The following is a 22,864-nucleotide window of genomic DNA, read 5'->3' on the forward strand; positions in this document are numbered from 1 at the left end:
AAGCCTTCTTATTTTTAAAGTTTAAAAGTGAGCATACTTACTTGATATTGGCATATAGAATAGCAAGCAACACCATCTGAAAATCACTGCCTAAGACCCTTACTTATTTTGTAAAGTTTATATTTACTGGTGTTTATTATTCTGCCTCTTAACTAGGTTGGAGCTGTGTTTGGACAAATAGCTAAAAGGCTTCCAAATTTCTCCCTGTGCTCCAGTAGATAGAACAAAAGCAACAGGTTTATACAAATGAATTTAGCTCAGTATTTTCTAATGATATGCAGCACCTCCCCAGGATTTCAGACAAGTCTTTCCCAGCCCTACCAGGAAATGTCAGGAATAGGTGCTCTGCAACTGAACCACAGCCCTTCCGTGATGTCAGGCACCCCTCAATGTGTTTCATGACCCTGAAAGGCAATATAAATATCCGGTTAAGTTTTGCATCACCAGAACGGGGATCAATGTGATTTTAAATGATTTCGCCATCTTTATAAATCTGCCCAACCCTTCAGAGCAGCATGACACACGATATAGGAATATCACCTCAATACCTATTCCACTGACAAGGCGCTGCTAGCATCAAAGAGCCTTAAAATCAGTGGAGCCACATTCAACGGCTGCAGCCAAAATGTCTCAATTGCTTTAGCCTAAGGTGCTAAAGTGCTCTTCTGCTATTCCTAATGAGGTTATGTCTGGGTAAAAAGGACTCCTGTGGTTGGAGGCTGTATTCTTCTAAATACCAGTTGCTGGAAACTACAGGCAGGGAGAGTGCTCTTGCCCTCAGCTCCTGCTTGAGGGTTTCCCATAGGAATCTGGTTGGCCACTGTGAGAACAAGATGCTGCACTAGATGGGCCACTGGCCTGATCCAGCAGGCTTTTCTTGCGACTGCACACAAGAAAAAAAGGGGCACTTCTTTCCTTCCTTTTGCCTCTGCCACCCAGGAGATTTGAATTCTGAATGATTTGGCTGGTTGTGTAAATTCCACACTACTGCATGTCCAAAACACTACACGGATCATTTATTTTCTAGATTTGCAAATGTTTAAATGCCCTCTCGGACTGTGTATAGAAGAGGCATATATGCGGTATATATAGGTGCTTGTTTTAATACATACCGGTATATATATTGACTGAAAAGTTGAAGCTTCATTTCAGCTCTGAGAATCCTGACCAAAATTAGGAATGCACAATAAGGCCACTCAATAAGTGTTTAGCAAAACGTCACAAAAGGGTTGCTCTTCTACCTTTTCCTGCTCATTGTGAGACCTGAAAACTACTTTCGGAGGAAGGCAGGCTTGAGAAATTTCACTCAACACGTGGAGGGCTTCTTGGGGAAAAGAACAAACTTCAAATCAAGTCACATGGATTTATCTCGTAAATAGAGACCATAAAGCTCTTCCCCAACACTGACCTATTGGTTTCTAAGTAGCTCTATTACTCTGCTAAGTCAACATGCTAATACTATTGTGCAGACTGCCATCTGAAAGTTTTCCTTTTATAGGCAAGGATCAAGCACTGCTTCTAAATACTTGTTTGTTTTGGGCAACGTGACACCAGCACATGTTTGAGAATAACTACTACATGCTGCAATCCTATGTAGAATAAAACTTTAATAGGAATTACTTGCAAGTTATCAAGGTTAGGACTGTACTGCTAGTGACATAATGTGAAATGCGAAATAATGGAGTTAGTAGTCATGCCTAGGACTGCAGAATATATGGTAAAACCTACCGTAGGACTAATACAATCAGAATTCTTTTCAACATTTCAGCCTTGGCAAGCCCTCACTTCACCCTCTATGCTTCTACTCTTCCCACTATTCTCTGCCTCTTCCAAAGAAATTCCAAATTATGCCAAAATTCTGTATTTCAACATGGGAGCTTCCAACCCGATATTTTTGTTTCTCTTCTTTGAATTCTTTTTCAGAATGGTATAGGATGAGGTTCAATGTTTAGTAAACTTTTCGCTTAACTTTTGGACACTTGGGTGTGCCAAAACTCTAGAATGGCACTTATTTTTCCAATGTCAATAATGCACAGAGAGTTGCTTACTTTGCAGCTAGAGAAGACAACACAAACCCACAAAATACAATTAAATTCACATGCGTTAGAATTTTAAATGTTTCAAAGGCAGACAGTTGTCAAAATATGGCTGCATTGCCAGCAAGTTATAAAACCTCAATCTAATATACACAAAGATACAAACTCCATATGCACAGTGAGGATGTATATTGTTTATTTACCGTCAGTAATTTACATAAGGCAAATATTAATAGTTGGAACACCTGCAATGTATGTACAGAGAGCAACGTACATCTAAAAGAGGCTTTTGTCTATTAGTAACCGAACCATTTTAAAATTATGCCTTTAAGACCTTCTTTAGAAATAATTTATTGCTGATGCTGAACTAAGGCAAGAGGGATTCTTTTTTTCTTTACAAAGTAGCAGATTCTCTTAGTCCCTGGAAAGTTACAAAAGTTACACATATAAAAAAAAATGTAAAGCCACAAAACACCCCACATTTATACAAAGCTAATACAAATCCTGGTTTCATTAGATAAATATTATGTGAGGTTGTTACCAAATATATTTTTTAGAGAAAAGGTTTCTAGAATGTAAGCTCTCAATGCTCTTGAAGAATGGGAAAGCAGTTTTAAATAAGTGGCAATATTTGCTTTCAAGTACGAGATAAAAGAAAACTGCAAATGGCAGTATTACAATGCTGTGTCATCTTTACAAGTCTGGTCTTAGGGATGTCTTTGTTGTGGTACCAGAAAAAGGCCTATTAAAAAAAACCTGGTCTTTGTGCAGTTGACTCTAGCACAAAGAAAATCTAATCAAGGGCTCAAGCAAGAATTTGGTGGCAATGAATTGGATGTGGACTTAGTCATGGTTAGAACAGATCCACTGAAATCATTATGGGAAGAGTCCCATAGTTTTCCAACTATGACCAAGTCTGGATTCAACCTAGGCTTCTTCTTAAGATAAGTTTCCAAATAATCTTACAAGAAAATCATATTTGGTTTAAGTGAAAAGCATCTTGAGAGTGTGCAACCATCACCTTGTCTTCAAAGGCTGTTTTCAAAGTCTCCCCCCAGTTTTTGGGTTCTTCAAACTGCTCTCCCACACCACAGTGAACTTTTCAAGAAGCCTGAGAATGGAGCAATGAATCTTGCAATTCAGTGAAAAAAGGGTTGTTGTTTTTTTAGCTTTAAAAAGTGGCTGTTTATACTGTGCTACTCCAAAATAAGGCATGAGGCTAAAGTTAAAACCAGTTTTTTGTTGTTTAAAAAGATCAGTTGCCTTAATTTTTCTACTGAAATTTTAAAATAATTTTGACATTAAATGTTTTATTTCAGACTTTAAAACAATGAATTTTGTTACAGTCTAAAATATTGTATGCAAGATCACTCCATGTTTATTCCACGGAGGTTAGAAGGAAAATAAAACCTCTTATTTTACTAAAATACAAATCCCGGAATTTGCAGAACACATTTATTGGAAGCATTTTGATAAGGGACACTTGAGAAAAAGTGTTCTTACAAACCAGCCCTGTATTTGAAAGTTACGTCTGAAAATGTAAGGCTTTACCAAACTAGACGTGACACACAGTTGTGTGTATCTTTCCCATGATTTTTTTTTGAAGTTGCCATGGAAGGTTAAGCAGATGAATAGCCACGGTCTGCTTCACTCTTTCCCCTCTAGCTAATTTTCCTATCAAAATTACACCCCCACCACCGAGCTGTGGAGGAAAAGCAGCTGTGTATGTGTGAGTCTGAGTGGGAAAGCTGCCAGCGGGGAAAGGACCACCCCCCTCCTCCCCAGTTCCCTTAAGTAAATTTGCAGCCCCACCCTCAAATGTCTCCTTTTGGTTAAAAAAGCCGAATACTCCAAATCTCTCCACTTCTAGCAATTTTCTGGAGTACAATGGAAAATTTGTGCACAACACACTTTAAGAAATATTATAAAACTGAGCCAATGAAACCATTTTGTTTCTTCCTATTTGCTTGTAGTTCCACATAAATCATGATTTGTTAACACATTTAAAAACAAATACTGCCCTTAACTATATATTACTTAGAAGACTAGCAAAAAGCACTTTGCATACCAATTTTGATTGACTCCTGAAAGAACACAGGAGTGGGAGAAATATTATCCCCAGAACACCTACACCTATACTGTTACACTTCAGAATATCTGAGTGGGTGGTTTCATTTTCACTTTTAGTATTTTCTAGCAAATATGCAACATCTCTGTGCAGTAGCTAAGTTTAACGTGGCAATGGAGTCCCCACCCCACCCCACAAAAGGCCACAATCTGAAACATTGGCATTTGTGTTAAGGCAAGGAAAAGCAATTAAGAGGCACTTTAGGTTAAAGGATTCTGCATCAATTAACAGTGTTTTCTGATGCTGTAATAGGCTCACTATTCCACACTGAGCCTGTTCTATTAAAGCACTTAATTGGCACGAGCTCTCAAGTTACCTGGATCTAGACAGCAAAACTAAATCGGTTTCAAACCTATGGATTTTGCTGACTTCCTTCCACAAAGATTACGGAATTGCAATAGCAATGCATCAAATTTGGCCTGTGTAACAAAAAAGGGGGGAACCGTGCTGCTAATCTCTGATCATGTTAACCATTAAAACATTTATGAGAGTAAAGCGTTAGATCAGGCATTAAGTATCCATTGCTTTCGTAGATGTTCCCTTTAAAGCATAGCATAGTAAGATGAAGTTTAACTTGGCAATCCAGAGTAACTAGTAGTATATGGGCTTTTAAACCAACACCTGAGAAATCGAAAATGTCACTAGCTTCCTCAGAATTGAGATGAAAAAAGGCAGTTAGTTCCACAAAACTGTTGTGTTTTCAGTGAATGGGGTGTTTACAAGGCTGAGTTATTGAGGTGTGCAGCAGCTGAGGTGGAAAGTGGAGGCCTTTTAAAATTTCAGTGTCTTGCAATATGGCATTTCAAGGTTATCATTCAGTTCCCTTATAATTTTTGATAATCACTTTCTGCCTTTTTGGCCAGCAATATAATATTCAGTCCTGTATATTAATACAGTTATGTGCATTCTCAGTATTGTCAACACTATAGATACACCTGACATCTATAAACACTGCTGCTGCTTAACAGAAACAAATCTCTTGCTCGGTTTCCTCCATCATCCAAACCAGGAATCCCCAAACTGCGGCCCTCCAGCTGTTTTGGCCTACAACTCCCATGATCCCTAGCTAACAGGACCAGTGGTTGGGGAAGATGGGAATTGTAGTCCAAAACATCTGGAGGGCCGAAGTTTGGGGGTGCCTGATCCAAACCATAATGTATGAGCTAACTGAACAACAACAACAAAAATTCTCAAGGAACATTCTTAAAACAGTTAATTCACAGCAACTGGCAGACACCTAAAGCTGCAAACAGCTGTGTGATTTAAGCTAGTTAGTTCCAAACTTAAAGCATAGATTTTATTGTCAAACCACATGATCTAACAATGACCAATTAAGATCAGAAGTCCCTTGGCATGATTCTTTTTGATTACAAAATTCACTGGTAGTGGACCTCCTTTCTGGTACCATTTGGCGAACATCCTATATTGGCATGGAAGCAAAAATGCATTTGTAAACTTCAAAGACAGCTTAATTATTTGACAGGTTGGAGCTATTTGCCACAATGAACTGATGGTGGTGGTTGGCCAAGCTTGGAGAGCAGTCCAGAGTTATACAAATCTCTTCTATAGCCCTTTCACATGCCAAACTTATCAAGTTTCCGAAGTAAATTCTTTAAACTGCATGTCTACAAGTTACTTGTTATTGGAGTACAGGCTTCGTCAGGCTGAAAAGAGGGAAGAGGTTAAAACTTGTGAGTTAGTTTTTAAAAAGTTGAGGTCTGTTAAGAAATGAAAACTCTTTCAAGACAGAGATACAGCGGAAAAGATTTAAGCCTGAATTTTGAGAGAAGTTGGCAATTAACTGGAACAGCAGCAGCTTTACCCACACATCATGAGGTCGGACAAGACCTTTTTCCAACTCCTGCTGTAAACTATTATCACAAATCAAAGTTTTTTGTTGTTGTTGCTGCGCATCACTGTAGCATGAGCTGCTTGAGGTTGTCATGAAGGATGGTATCCTTTACATCACGGAATACCAGGCGGATATTTTCTGTATTAATAGCAGTGGTAAAGTGGTTGTACAAGGGCTTCTGCTGCTGCTGGTCCCGGCGTTTCGTGCGAAAACAATCCACCAGGAATTTTTGGACGTCTGCTAAGTTGTGGGGATCCCCTTCAAACTCTGGGAAATAGTCTTTGATGCTCACTTTTTGCACTTTTTCCTCAAGTAAGTCTGTCTTGTTTAGGAAGAGGATTATGGAGACATTGCTGAAAACCCGGTTGTTGACTATAGTTTCAAAAATGTTCAGGGATTCTGTAAGGCGATTTGTTAGTCGATCCTCCATAAGTACCTGGTCGAATTCACTCGATGAAACCAGGAACAATATAGAAGTGACGCTGTCAAAGCATTCAAACCAACGTTTTCGCTCTGATCTTTGGCCACCTACATCAACCATCTTGAAGGGAACATTTTTAATCTCAAAATCATACTCATGAATCCCTTTTGTAGGTCTTCGTGCCAGTAGAATATCTTGCTGGGAGGGAAGATAGTCCTAAGAAACAAAAAAACGCCAAAGTTAATGAAGGCACTGTGAATGGTACTGAACATTAAAATGAACTGCCCTGGAATGTTTGAAACAGAAAAGATTTTATCATCCTTTGTTATCTAAATGTGTGTTTTTTAAAAACAAAACAAAACTCAGTAGTTGCGTGTACAACCCAGTGCCAAAAGTATAATGAGAATGATACCATTCTAAGTTTATCTCATTTAATTGATCAAAAAGTTTTCGGGGACAAATGTATGGTTTCAGAAAGCAGAAAAAGAAACTATTGGGGGCAGGGAGAGAACTATTTGCCTATGATTGTGTTTTATTCAGGAAAGCACTTACCTAATTTCTAACACTCTGCAAAAGTTAGGTATATTATTAAGTAACTTATAGTGTGTGCCTGAACATTAAATAAAGCCCCCCCAAACTTAAAATCATAGAATTTAAAGTTGGAAGGGACTCTCAGGGTCATCTACTTAAACCCCCTACAATGCACTTGAGAGAGAAAATATAATTCTTCCCTGTGGAGACTGATCAAATTCTACCTTGTCATCTTGAAGATTTCTAACAGGAGCATTTTCTGCAAAGCAGAATTAAAATGCTAATATATCCTAGCTGGTTTGTTCTGATCAAGAAAAGAAACACAGAAGAGCTTTATGGACAGAAAAGGACACAGCTTGCTTCTTTTCAGTCTTTTTGGCTATGCAGATTTGCAATGCTATTTCTTCTCTGGATAATGTAGTTCAAGTTTGGGATCTTTATCTTTCAGAAGCAGACATCTAAGCCCAGAATAATGCTGCTTAACAAGCAGAAGAATGTGGAAGACAAACACAGGAGCTGAAGAAAGGCGTGTGCTGCTTGATATGAAGGCAAGATAGATTGAGAAATGCTGGGAGCTTCCCCTCCTTCCCAAGACGCTTGTCACGACTTCGCTGCTGGTGGGGCCTAAAGCCCGATTCAACGGGCTCACTACCGCTACACAATATCAATCAACACAACTTAAAACAGAACAGTCCGGCTGAAAAGTGATTATGGCTCAATTTGCACATCACGGTTAAGCAGTAAGCCATGGCTTGCAGTGAATAAGCAATGTGCTAAAGCACACTGCTCAAATTGCTCCTGGTTCATCCTTCCATCCAGCCTAGAGATGTGGAAAAACAAACTATGAAACCTAGGCTTAGTGTTAACATGCAAACCTGCATTGGTAGTTTGTTTCTCTCCAAACAAATCATAAACAGAAGTCAGGCTTTGTTCCTTGCTTACCCATTAATGTTTAGAGATAAAACAAGCCATGAGCACTGGTTTGCTCATAACACTAAGCTAAGGCCTGTGTTAGCTTCCACCTTTTTTGTATGCCTTTGGAGTTTATAAACAATTATATAATCCTGATGGAAACTGTGGCCCTGAAGACACTGTTATTTGCTTTACTGTATTTTAGAGTTTCCCAAGAACTGGGCAACATGCAATTTGAGCAGACAAAGAACACTATTAGCATCAACCATAGCACTCTGAGTCAATGGAGGAAGCTTGGTAGAGGACGCCAATGATTACTGAACACAAACACCACATAACAGTATGTTGGCATATTTTCTCACTTTTAATTTGCAATATAAATTAACTTTCAACTGTTACAAGCTGTAAAATAAAAATAAAAACATTCCAAACATACCAGACTGCTTTAAAATCAATGAAGTTACACTTACTTGTTCTCCAAGTTTATCCAAGTTATCCAGAAAATATTTCACAGATTCCCCCTAAAATGAAGGAATTGTACAGTTAATTGCTTTTCATATGATTACAACTATTTAATGCAAATTAGATAAAGCAGGTATATTGCACCCCATTCCCAAACACACTTGCTTGAAAGCAAATGCCACTAAGATCTGTGGGACTTGCAGCAACTCAATGGCCACAATCTATCATAGGGCAAATCATATTGATTCCGGGGAATTTAAGCATTCTGAACACTCCTGGATTGGGACCAATGTACATGGGATCAGGGTGTGCAAGGTAACTGTTTAGAAATTTTGCTTTCAAGGAGGTGAAGATGGGGAAATGACTCCAAGTGTGACAATGATTTCTGAACTTCTGCATAATTTGTCTGCACAAATTTGCTGCTCATCTGTTTAAAGGGGGAAGATTGATACATTGACATTCATAGGAGTTACATGCACATAAAGATTTTATTTCAATAAATACAGCTGGCTGTAGCAAGCAGCAATCCAAATTTCAAGGAGTCACTAATAACAGAGAATGCTGGAATATAACTCCTGCCACATTCACCATAAACTTTTAAAGAAAGTTTTGAAAAACGCACAACATTTCAAATTACCTTTCCATGCATACAGAAAGTTAATATTGCTGGCAAAAGCCAGAGATGGCTCACCATTGGGGGGTGGGGGCAGACCCTATAATTTGGCCCAGTAGCCTTCAACCCGATATTCCTTAAGTACAAGCAGTGAAATGCTTTGTTATGTATGGCAGGTTCCAGAAAAATTACAACTGGCCTATAGTACTGGGACTAGCACAGTGCGATTCCTAGAAAACACAATTGCTATTAGAATAAGCCAACATGTCCTGCAACATAAATGCTGCAGCGTACCCCACTTCTCTTAAAATATGTGCTCTTATTCACCATTTTATGCAGCCATTCTCTCCAAGAAGAGCACTGCACTCTGTTATCCTCCACACCCCAGTATTTGCGGTTCTCATTGGATGTTTGGCTTTTTTGTTCCCTTATGTTTTCATTTTTTCAAAGTTTACTTTTTTCCTGCAAATCTCAGAAAACGCCCAAGCATGCTCTTTTTAAATCTAAAAACATTTTTCTCATCCAAAAACATTTACTCCATATTTCCCCTTAAAAAGAACCTAGAGCAGTTTAAAGCAATAAAACAAATATGCCCAAATAATTTATTAAAAAACCATCACAATAAAGCAGAACACAAGAATACTACTCCAGAAAGCACCAGTCCATAAGATTGAACTCAAAGACAAAAAGAAAAGAAAATCATCAACATACCACTCTTGTTTCTCACAGCCCCCTTTATGGTGACAATCCTGCTAGTACTCACAAAATGCACACAGCATATCTTCAGGCTTTAGATTTTAATTTGGTCAAATCAGGTTTTCATAATAAGAAACAAATATGCATTTAGTGCAACTGGGGCTGATGCATGTAATAATCACTGTGAACAGTGAAATTCTGGAAGGATAACCGTGTCATTCTCCTGACGTAAAAAAAGAATCTTGAGGAACTGTAAGCATGAAGATTTACTGTGGTGTAAACATGCACTCAATTAGATGTATAAATGTTTATCCTCAATTGGAAGATTTTCAAAGATTCTCTTTCCCTCTTTTAGCCACTCCCTTTTCCCTGTTCCCTTTCTCCCACACAGTCCCTCTCTCACTTTCTCTCCTTTTCCATCTTATGTGTACAGTAATCATTGCTATCAATCACTGCCAATGTGAATGGGCTCTTGCATATATCTCACATTTCATGACCATTTGGCCTCACTAATGAATTGTATATTTCCTGTACCTGTATATATATATATAAAACCAGTCTCCTGACTCAGGGTCACATTTCTTCATAGCTGCCAAGTCTCCCGTTTTCCCCGGGAAAACCCCTTTTTTACTTACCTTTTCCCGGTGGTCCCCCGTATCACTTTGCCTCCCGTTTTTCTCCATTATTTTTTTTCTTTCTGATTTGCCCTTCTATGGGCACCAAAAATGGCCGCCGCCAGCTTCAAAAGTCGCATTTACGCATGTCCGGAAGTGCATAGACGTGACTTTCGGTGTTGGCGGCGGCCATTTTGGTGCCCATAGATGGGCGAAGCAACACCGGAAGTTGCGTCAGCACACTTCCTGACATGCGTACAAGCGACTTTTGAAGCCGGCGGCGGCCATTTTGGGTGCCCATAGAAGGGCAAAGCAACACCGGAAGTTACATCGACGCAACTTCCGGTGTAAAATGGCTGCCGGTCCCGGATTCTGCAGTCCGGAACTTGGAAGGTAAGCATTTCTTGCACCTAATGAAGTAGGATTTAGCCTGAGAAATCTTGTGTCAGAAGTTACAATCCTGCTAATGTAAATGTCCCACCAGACTTGTGTTGCACAAAGCATTCCTGTTTGCCAATGTGAAAAGTATGCAATGGTTGCTTAATCTAAAATAACGGGAGTCCACTTAAATAACAAAATAGGAAGAGTGCAATTTTGCAAGTATAGAAGAGGAATGGCCAACATTGATTTCGGGAGGCGAGTACTAATCTTGATACAGATTTGAAGTGAAAGAAAAACAAAGCAGCCCTTTGCAGAAAGCACCACAGGCCTGTGCAACTTGAAGTAATGCAGATGCTAAGAACTACCAACTGATGACAACCTGAAACCTTGAGCGATAGTATAGCTATTGCTCAAAATTAGCAAATCAGATAACCCTGAATGGTCCACTGTCTCAGAAGGTGAGACAGCTAGAGTAGAGATGTCTGACTATGTTAAGGACAAATTATGCTGCCAATATTCCAGGCCATCTCCTTACTATCAGAGTCTTTAACAGGATCTCGTAGAAAACGAAGTTCCAGCCAAGGACATCTTTTCACATTGCATAAACTACATACAGGGTAGATATGGGACAAACCTGAGGCTCATATGCATCTTTCACTCAAAGAATATGTGGAATAAATATTGGCTTCCAAACTGTTGGGGAAAGTCATCCAGAGGTATGAGGTTGAAGTGTCATCACTACACTGATGACACTCAGCTTTACTTCTACGTTGTTCTGCACAGCATTGTGTAATTGCAATTGTGTCATATAACACTTAGCAGTGGGGAGGGGGAAGAAATCATAAATACAGCTAGTATGGTGCAGCAAGGCAGCACTCAGCACATCTCCTGGAAACATTTCAGGGTCCATTCACGACTTGCATGAACTTCGTCGTCCTTCACCATCTTTTAATCTGAGAGTTATTTTAATCAGGGTCTATGCTGTAATCTCACACCCTGTTTTATTAGACTTTAAATCTATATGAATGTGTACTGGCCACCTTACCAAGATACCTGAAGTATCCAATGGAAGCAAACTGTTGCCACAATAAAACAATTAGAATTATAGGTGTTACAGTACTCATTCAGAATAATTTATTGGGAAATACAGTGTGCTTGCTTGCATTTCACTTTCTCAAATCTGTGCTTATTCTAAGGGGTTATCCACTGTGCAGTGAATCCATTCCCAGATTCCCAGTAGTGATGTATGGAAGTGAGAGCTGGACCATAAAGAAGGCTGATCGCTGAAGAATTGATGCTTTTGAATTATGGTGCTGCAGGAGACTCTTGAGAGTCCCATGGACTGCAAGAAGATCAAACCTCTCCATTCTGAAGGAAATCAGCCCTGAGTGCTCACTGGAAGGACAGATCCTGAAGCTGAGGCTCCAATACTTTGGCCACCTCATGAGAAGAGAAGACTCCCTGGAAGAGACCCTGATGTTGGGAAAGATGGAGGGCACAAGGAGAAGGGGACAACAGGGGACGAGAAGGTTGGACAGTGTTCTTGACGCTACTAACATGAATTTGACCAAACTGTGTGAGGCAGTGGAAGACAGGAGTGCCTGGCATGCTCTAGTCCATGGGGTCACGAAAAGTCAGACACGACTAAATGATTAAACAACAACTGATCCACTGTCCAGAAATTTCCATGACATACTCAGCATCAGAGTAAGTTTGCAGTTCACTATTTGAACTGCCGACTTTCTGATTGACAAGCCCTAGGCTCTGTGGTTTAACCCACAGCACCACCCGCATCCCCTGAACACACTTACCTGGTAGCAAATCCCACTGAACTCAGTGGAACTTACTTTTTAGTAGATATACGCAAGGCTATGTTTTTATGTTTTAGACTATGCTTTTAACGATTCCTAAATTATAGATTGTGATAAATTTCATCTGCACCTTTAAAGAGGAAGAGATCAATCACTCAGTAATTTGCTTGAGGTCAAAAAGAACTCTGTGGTGAAAGAGGAAACTGCACTGAGGTTTCTTATAACCAACAATGCATTAAATGATGAATTTTTCAACCACATAGCAAACCATGTTCTACCAGCATCAAAATTTCAGAATACCAAAGGACTTGCTCTTCCAGGTTTTTGCGCAAATCCACTGTGTATTTTATTGAATATCAGACTTAACTATTGTAATGCACTCTATGTAGGGCTGCTCTTGAAGAGTATTTGGATGCTGCAGCTTGTGCAGAATGCACAACCAAGTTGCTAATGGCCAGCTCTGACCAGACATGTTTTACACTAGTCCAGAAAGATCTGCACTGGTTGTGAATTTGCTTTGTGAATAATGCCAAAAATATATGAAGGAGGGGCTACTCTCAAATTGGGCACAGAGCAACCAAATATCCCATGTTAAACCATCACAGAACATGTCAAGATGAAAAGTATAAAAACATGCATGCCATCAGTTTCCTTGTACAGTCAGAAGCTATCAGTAGCCAAGTGTTAACTCTCTAAATCAAACAGACTTGTGACCACTGATATTTGAGCTTGGATGTTTCCACAAAGTTACAAATAGAGATTCCCCCAACCCAACCTTGTAACTGAACATTGTATGGATTTCTGTACACTAAGATGGCAAAGAAGCTTAACAACACTGGTGTACAAAGTTTAAAAAGGCCCTCTGTCATTTTCCTGGCCTTCAGCCAGTGTCTCTGAATGCTCATGGAACATCTGCTCTCTTGTTGAATTCATCAGCCTTATCCAGGGCCAAACTCAGCTACAAAGCCTGGTCTTTTTTTCAACTGAAAGATCTGAGTAATCTACAGATGCTCACTGTTAAATACACTGATTCATAAACAGCAAGTATTCCATTTTCAGAGAGGCTGTATTTAGATAGCATGTGGTTCTCCACGTAGTCTTGTGATCAATTGAAGAAAGTTTAAGCAAACATTTTAGTACAGTTAGACAAGTGCTGGTTTATGATGAACTGTAAGAAAGGAAACACTTAACCTAGAACTTGATGACACATCCAAAGCAAAATCAGTATTTTCTCCTTAAATGTTGTATTCATTTACAGAAGCCTAGCCTATTTCCATCTGAGTCAGACATCTGGCAAATTAGTCACAGAATCCAGTTTCAGTTTGCAAACACAACAGCGGTAACTATCTGTGCACTATAAACCAATGTGCCCTACTGCATGCAGGCAAGGCAGTCGGAATTACTCACAAATGAGAGAGCTGAATGTCCAAAAAGGCTTCTAGGAAAAGGTCCCTTGCAACTTAACAGCACAATTAAGTTGCCCGATGCAACATGTGTTACTTGTCACACCCAGCCTTGGTCTCCTAGTACCACCAGTTCTCAAAGTCAAGCTGTCCCATATCTTCCTCCCATCCTCTTCAAATGCAATTGTTTTTATTTGTTACTATGTATTCTTGTGTTTTTATGTTGTAAACTGCCCTGTGATCCTCAGAAGGGATCTAAAGTTACTAAATAACAACAAACAAACAATACAGTCATACATACTAGCACTAGATTTAGCACTTTGATGAGCAATGCATTTTTTGTATTTAATAGTGCCCCAAAGAGCTAGGCTTCGTGGATCTGACAGCAGGCTAAATGTTAAACATCACATCCACTGAACTAACTGCTCTTCAAAATTAGAATATATTGTTTGTGATCCATCAATTATTCAAAGGACCTGAAAGCTTCCTCAAACTTTCAGTGTTTTGTGCCAATTATTATTTTGATACAATTAAAAACGGTCTTCCTTCGTATTTAAGTTGCTACACACATAGCTAACCATTAGCCAACATATCAAAATACTTGGTTTAGCTTTTTAAACTCTTAATGCATAATATATAAGGTGATAGCAGATTTAGCCTTCAGAGAGGATATCATTTTACTCACACAGCTGACCACCTTGGGGTGTTGCACCCCTCCAGGAAGAACGTCAGTAAGTCATTAACAATTATCATGCTACTTCTGCTTAGGCTACTCCAATTCCTCTTTTTAGCATTTCCTGTACACTGCACAGATTTTTATTTATTTTTTAAGCCCTATACCAGAATAAAATAGTTACAAAACAGACATTGGAACAAGGTTCTATGACTCTTTGCTAGTTACTCTGTGCTATCCAATGAGGGATTAAAGCTTGCGAGTAAAAGTGGAAAAGGGTATGACTATGAATTTCATTATGTGATCTGGCACTGGAGTTGGGCATTTGGCTAGTCAACAAAGATTTAGCTGAGTGATAGGTCAAACATTTGTCAGTGTTGTTGTTGTTGGTTTTATTTTTATTTTTTGAAGCACTGTTAAAACAAAGCAATACTTTAATCCAGTCTTCCCCAACTTAGTGCCCTCCAGATATTTCGGACCATACCTCCCATCATCCTGAGAAACTGGCCAGAATAATACCATGGTCAATGGTATTGAAAGCCACAGAAGAACCAACAGGATCACATCCCCTCTGCCCCACCCAATCTATTCCCTGACACAGAGACTGTTCTTACCCAAACTAAGGTATGAAGAGAGACTGAAACAGATCCAAATAAACAGCACCAGCATGTCAAGTAGGGAAGCCATCATATGTTCTAATACCATGACTAATAATGAAATATTAGCAACTGGAGGCTAGTTCAAGGTTTGTGGATTAAATAAAGATTTACTGTATTTAATGAATTCAACCACCACCTCCAGAACGATAGGAACCACACCTTTTTCTGTGAAATATTCACTACCTTTATCTCCTGCCCAGTTCTATTGCTGATTTCAATAGCCACAATGGTCAAGGATCCAGAGTATACATGTTGGGATTCAATTAGCTAAGAAGCTTATCCACATCCTCCAACTGCACAAGCCAAGAAATTCCAAGGTCCTCCTGACAAGGTACCCTAAGCATGGACATTAAAGTCCCCAACCCCATCACCTTGGAGTCTTCAATAACACACTCAAGAAGACCACTTGTATCAGTTCAAATAGGGTGATGTGGGCAGAAGAACAATAGGTACAGAACTGGCCAACTGCTGAATAGGGCATCTGATCAGGCAGATGCTGTCCAGAGATCAAAGCCATACATCCCGCCCCTCAGGTTATGCTTGGTGCTACATCCACTATCTTGGGCATCTGGGAGAGGTTCACACCTCCCTCAATATCCAGCCATGTCTCAGTAACACAGCCAGACAGCTCACGGATAACAAATCAACACTTACAGAGTTTTCCTCCACAGCTTACCGAAACATTCACAATGAAAATGCACAATACGAAAAGCCTTTGTAGTATGTGCTAATGACTAAGTAAAATTCAGCACCCACCTGATACCCACCAATTTCTAGCTCCCATTCTTTCACCCCATTGCTAGGGTCAAAATGCTGTAGACAAAGGTGAAACCATGACTGCCAAACCACCACTTTCAGGGTCTACAACCCTATAGCCCAGGGTCCCCCAAACTAAGGCCCGGGGACCGGATACGGCCCAATCACCTTCTAAATCCGGCTCGCGGACGGTCCGGGAATCAGCATGTTTTTACATGAGTAGAATGTGTCCTTTTATTTAAAATTCACCATCTGGGTTATCTGTGGGGCATAGGAATTCGTTCATATATTTTTTTCAAAATATAGTCCGGCCCCCTACAATGTCTGAGGGACAGTGGACCCGCCCCCTGCTGAAAAAGTTTGCTGACCCCTGCTATAGCCCTTGGTTTCCTGGGCCGCATATGCCCCTCTTCCCTCACCTGTTTATTTCCATACTGCTTATAATTCATAGCCCCTAATTTAGTTTTGCCTCTGACAGCTTTCTTCTTGGTTCCTCAGTTCTGTGCCTCCACCACTGATTCTTCATGCCCTCCTTGTTAGTCCACAGCCTACTTTGTCCACCTTGTCTTTTGACTCATCTTCCTTCCTGCCCCACCCCCACAACCTTCAGGGTTTTCTTCGGATTCTGCTTTTGCTGCAGTTTCTTATTTCCTTCATCGTTTTCCTGAAGCCCCATTCTCCAGTTAGCCTTCCAGTCCATTTCAAGTGCCGACTTCAACATCTATATAAAATTCTGGAGAAAACTAAAAGGAAAAGCAGGCAAATAAAGCATTTGAGAAGTATAAGCTACTCATATGAAAGGCCTGCTGCATTTAGCAAACTGTTTTTCATGTCTTTCCACCACTAGATGCTTTCTCTCTGAAAACCTGACATCCTTTTTTTTCTCTGTATGGCCCGCATTTCCTGCTTGGGCTAAAAAACACAGTGAAGCAACTTCTTCATGTCCTAATTTATATCTACTTCTATGAGATCAGAGGAGAGAGCACTGCAAAAGTTTAAATCCAGAAATATTCCAACAGGCGAAATGCAGCCTCTTAATAAGGGTGAAAGCTAACTCCTAGTGACAAGCAGCGGATCAAGTATTGAACTTGGACAGGGAGAATCAGTGTTCAGGTCCCCATTCAGCCACCTAGGTTCACAGGGGAACACAGAGAATGGAAGCTGAACCTTTCTTGCATGCTCTTTGCAAGTCATCCTTCATAAGTTCTTTTCTTATCTCCAGGTTCAGCGTCCTTTACAGGAGAAAAGGAATTCTGGAAATCGAACACCCCAAGCTTTGTACCTCACTAGGTCAGAAGCAGGTTTAAACAAACGGGTCTGGCATCATCACATAAAACTTGAGCATTGAAGACATACAAAAACAAAACGTTCATTGAAATATAGCTACACAGCCATGAGCATTTCTGAGGTTGGCTATCTTGTTGTTTCTACACTGGTTCCCAACTGATTAGATCAACACTATACATAGCTATTCAAAGACAGGCTGGTAAGCTCTCATGCCAGTTGTTTACATGCACAACCCTTTCCCCCTCTCCAGCTTCATCTTTTCTAGTGCTAAAAGCAATTCAGGCCTTACTTTTATGGTATTTTCCTTAGTGCCATTGAGACAGTGACATAGCTAGGGGAGGAGCAGGATCCATGCTTGTCCCAAAATACAATTGAAGAAGAACCAGCATGGAATGTTGTCCGCCCAGTGAGGGGGGGGCAGGTTGCATGCTGGGGACAGAGTTTGAGGGGAATGGAAAATGGAAGAGGGATGAAATATGGATACATAACTGGATGGAATTGGGAAATAGTTAAAGAATTGGGGAGACAGCAGGAGATGAAGGGGGCAGAGCAGTGGTTGGAATGGGTTAGAGTGCATGTGGGGTGAAAGTTTATAATATATGATTTTTTTCCTGATGGATTAAAATGGTCCGAATCTGGAATGATATAAGGAGCTGGCTGATTCTTCGGGAGATACTGATTCCAAGGGAAGGGGAGGGGGCTGAACTAGATCTAAATGTTTATTTTTGATTAGCTGTAGTAATATTTGTTTATATGAATATTTTTGGGAATGAAAAATAGGCTTCGGGGAGAACTAAAAGTTTAGGGGTTTAGTTGTTCTTTTGTAGAATTAAGATAATTGATTAACGTGGGAATGATATTATTAAAGTTATTAGTGAGTGACCATGAAATTAGATATGATTTAAGTGTAAGTTAAGATATTAAGATATAAATGAAAACTGCTTAATTTGGTTACAAAAAGGAACTCATTGAGGGAGAGGTGAGGAAGTCTGCAATGTCAAGAACCTAGTCATATGTTTTGTAGTATTTGTTGGGTTTTTTTTGGCTATTTTTTATGTTTTTTGTATTTTTCTATTTTGTTTTTTTAAAAAACGAATTAAAATTATTTGAAGAAGAAAAAAAGAGATAGTGACATAGCTACACACAACCTAACCCAGTATGATTCTTTAAGCAAGCTGGTACTGGTAACACTTTAACATTAGATGCACAGCACCAGTAATTCAGCCTTCATTGCAGAGGATTCATTCCATGTTTTTTGTCCTCCATATCTTTTATAATTAAAGGACTATAAATTCTTTACTGCTCTGATAGCAAGACTGACACAACATACTGGCCAAAAGTTGAACATATTTATCACTACAGCAGGGGCAGTTTCCCAATCAGTGTTCACCTAGAGATAGGAAAGTGACAAATCACGCGGCTGCAATTGCTTATGTGGATAATGAACATTTCTCTCCACTGCTTTTCATGCTAAAAAGAGAAACAAACTGTAGAGATTCTAACCATACACACCTTTTCCTGTCATTGACAATCTGATCAAAGGCTTGCAAGCATCGTCACAGACGTAAACAGGATTCAGAAGAAAGACACTTTTCTAATTCTTCCTGGAATGGCCTTGCACTAGTTTTAATGACAATTCTCTTTCAAAGTTGTTAGCAGACCAAGGGGCCAATTCTACATCCAATTTCAGTTAAATGACAGATGTGAGCATCCAAAGCTCTGAATATTGTATGAACATGTTAAGAGAATATTCAAATTATTTAGAGAGATGCTAAATCTACAAAGAAGCCACAACATTATTCAAACACAAACTGTGCCTCACTGGAATTAAACAAATATAATCCAGTGTAAAACTATTCAGAAGCAAATTAATTCAATTTAGATTTATCCAAATTGTTCTAACTCCAAATTTAAAATTAAAATGCAACTAGCTTATACTGTATAGTTGTATTTACAGTTAGACACTATTTGCAAGGTTTTTCTATTCCACTAAATATTCCTTTAGCTAATAATCTTGTACAAAAATAGCTGAAGTTACAGGTAGGTAGCCGGGTTGGTCTGCCGTAGTCGAAACAAAATAAAAAACACATACCAATGACAAACTTAGTTGGTCTCTATGGTGCTACTGGAAGGAATTTTTTTATTTTGTTTTAGAAATAAGATGCCACCACTCCAAGACATCTTTCCCTTCCTCTTACATGCTACCCCTTCAAAAACTTCTAAAGTGAAGATCAGCATCACAGTCACCTGATTATGCCATTGCCATCACAAAAAGCTATTAATTCATACTTGTGTCACTTGCCCCATGAATCTATACAATTTAATCTCAAATACACTAGTACCTACCACCAGATAATACATTCGTTCCAGTCACACAATACTATTTTTGTTTCAAATATTTGATAGGTGCTTCAAGCTAAAATATCAAATAATGATTTACTGAACATTTCATAGTACAATCTGTCTGCCTCCAGTTGCGTGTGTATCTGAGAGCTGCATATGGGCAGGAAGGTGGCCAGGGGGAACAATTTAAGTTGATTCACTTTTGCTGAGCCCTGAGAGGAACAGGGGATTTGTGAAGACACTGTGAACAGTGGACTACATTGCAGGGATACTGTAGGCTAGTCTGCCTCTTTGCACAGCTGTCCATTCTGCAATAGGAGTAAAACACTGAACTACACTGTAGGGTTGCTGTAAACTACTCTCAGTCCAATCTACTGTACAATGTGAGGATAAAAATGGACAACAATGCAGGGCTGTTGCAAGTTACCCTACCAGACCCCTAATCTGCCGGGGGGTGGGCGTGGGTGGGTCCTAATACCTCTATGCAACATTGCTCAGTTGTTGTAAACCAGAGGTGGGGAACATTTTCAACCCTGAGGACCGGATCCAGAACTTGTCCACCCCTGAATGCCATTTTTGTTTTTCTTTGTTATGTTATGCATCTTTGTGTTTATATATTGTAAACTGCCCTGTGATGAAAGGCAGCATAGAAATTTAATAAATAATAATGATGATAATTTTGACAAGTGGGTGGGGAACCTACTTTTCAATTGCCTGACATGAGGCACAAGCAGGCACAGGCTTATCTCCAGTCTTAGTGATGTATGATAAGACTCTGCTTTGATGGTTAAAAGGCAGCAGTTAAGAGCACACTTATCACTGATCTTTCAGTCCCTGTCCAGAAACATCTGTAGCTGGTGAACCACATCAAGCTGGTAAAAGGCAGTCAAGGCCACAAAGAACACTTGGGCCTCTAGTGGGAAAGATATATCTAGGAGTGCCCACATTTCCAACCCCATCCAAAATGGGTAATTTGCCTATCTTCCAGGTATGGAGCCACCCACCTAAGGAATGTCCATCTGTGGGTGCTTCTGGAGGCAGAATTATGTCTGTACAGTGGAACGTAATCCATTCCTGAAGACTGTTTGACTTCTGAAACGTTTGACAACCAAGGCGCAATTTCCAGTCAGCAAAATCTATTGAAAAAACGGAGAAACATGCCTTGGAAGCTGTTCGACTTCCGAGGCATGTTTGAAAACAGAAGCATTCACTTCTGGGTTGTTGGTGTTCAAAAGCTGGAACATTTGACTTCCGAAGCGTTCGACAACCGAGGTTCTACTGTACACTGGTTTCCAATTAAGCAGCCTCTAATAAAAATATTAATCTGTTCTTTATTGTTGTTGTTTATATTTTAATTGTTCCTGGCCATGGGGTTGTTTTGTAAAACTATGTTAAATAATATAAATAAAATTTATGAAAAGGAACTGTTTTCACAGATTTCAAAATGAACCAGAAAGTCTGATCATTCCTGATAATTTCTACCTCGTTCCGGAGGTCCATTCTTAAGCCAAAACTCTTCTTAACATGAGGCGTGCTTTCGCTAATTGCGCCTCCCGCTGCTGCCGTGCAATCGGCGCACTACTTCTGCTTGCATCCCAGGCAAAGTTTGCAACTGGGAGCATCTACTACCGGGTTAGTGGAGCTCGTAACCCGAGGCATTCATAAGGAGGACGGTACGTAACATGAGGATCCATGGTAATGTCAATTCATTCTAAAGCACAGGTGCCATGCGGGAACTGCTCTGCATGACATGAAGTAATTTCACATGAGACTCAAATGATTTCAGTCAGAAATATCGTATTTTTCCACACTGTAGCAGAAATCACCCAAATATTGCAAGGTACTTCATTTAGTACTCAAACATGTTAAGCAGTGAATAAAAGGCTAGCACACAGACCCTACTAAGCACAACAAATAGAAAACAGTAAAATTGAAAGCAAGCAGACCGTCCTCTACAAACAACAGTCACTACCTAAACAGTACTATGCATGTTTGTTTCCGGCCAAAATGTCCTCATGGCAGATCTTTTATTTAATGCATCGATTGTGTAATTTATGGTTTACATCTATTCAGTCGATTTCTATTATCTACTTTGAGAGTCATCTGAAACCTAAATATATATTTGTATAACCTATTTAATGTTATGACATGTTTACACAATAGTCCCTTGTAACTTGAAGAAACATGATCTATGATTCATATCTCAAAATAGTTCGCATTGCCTCGTGAATTAGACAACTACACAAAAAATATTAGCATTGTATAGCAAGCCTGGAAGTTAATTAAATAGAGCATTACCTTGATCTATGCATAACGTGATTATATTGAAAGGGGTAGCAATGTCACATTAAAAAAAAAAAGTTTTGTAGCTTTTTAAAGACTAGCTGGTTTACTGAGGCACACACTTTCATGGGCTGGAGCCCAATTCAACCAGTTTTATCGAATGAAAAAGTCTCTAGGCTAGGAGTATATTCCACACACTATGTGAGATCTCAAATATAACAATAGTGTCCCCTTTAGAACCAAGTTCTACTCTGTTTCAAAACGAATAGCTTATGCAGGGGTGGACAACTGGATCCTGTCCATCGGCCAGCTCCTGACAGTTCCCCAATCGCAGTGATGGGTGGGCATTTAAGTTCAGTGTGCAATGCAAGCTTTGCTTGTAGTAGGAATCTTCTCAGTTCAGGAGCCTTCCAAATAGAGCCCAACCCAGCAAGGCGCCAAATTTGAAATGAATCTGAAGCACACTTTTATCTCCCCCACATCTGAGGTCATATGATATTGAGAGTAGAGAACGTAGGCGCGTCTGTGAGAAAATGACCTTGCAAGTCAAATTAGGACTCCAGCGAGCCTGAATCTGCATTGTGGCCAAAGGTTCCCCAAGCATGCATTACAGGTACCTAGCAGAGACATTCCGTTTGCAGTCTTCATCTTGGAACACAGTTTAGAAGGTGACCATATGGCACCCAGCTTAATTCTTTTACTTTTTTGCTCTTTATTCTTCCTCATCCTCCCCCACATCCTTCTGCTTTAACATCTTGCCTGGTGAAGAGTTCTGGAGAAGCTGACAGCTTGCCAATATTTTGTAACATTTTGGTTGGCCCTAAGAAAGGTATTGCCTAACCTTTTGGATTTTGGAGGGGGTTTTCTCAGCTGCCTTTACTCTTAACATGCCTTTTATTACCAATTTTCTTTGAAAAAGGCCAGCCTTACATCTACCTTAACTTTCTTACTCTTCTGCAATATTTACTGGGAGACGTTCATGACTTTGATGGAATAAGGATTG

General features: G+C 39.7%; 1 protein-coding gene across 1 annotated transcript in view; it reads right to left on the reverse strand.

Annotated features, from left to right (window-relative positions):
* Nucleotides 1-2,210: 2,210 nt before the first annotated feature.
* GNA13 (G protein subunit alpha 13) overlaps nt 2,211-22,864 on the reverse strand; it is a 30,852-nt gene continuing 10,198 nt past the window's right edge. Inside the window, exons 3-4 of the mRNA XM_035104036.2 lie at nt 8,351-8,401; nt 2,211-6,653 (exon numbers count right to left, since the gene is read on the reverse strand). Coding sequence (XP_034959927.1) covers nt 6,078-6,653; nt 8,351-8,401 — 627 coding nt within the window. The 3' untranslated portion in view covers nt 2,211-6,077. The remainder of the gene's footprint in view (nt 6,654-8,350; nt 8,402-22,864) is intronic.

This window comes from Zootoca vivipara, chromosome 2 (genome assembly GCF_963506605.1).
Source record: "Zootoca vivipara chromosome 2, rZooViv1.1, whole genome shotgun sequence".
In the NCBI taxonomy this organism is placed as follows: Eukaryota; Metazoa; Chordata; class Lepidosauria; order Squamata; family Lacertidae; genus Zootoca; species Zootoca vivipara.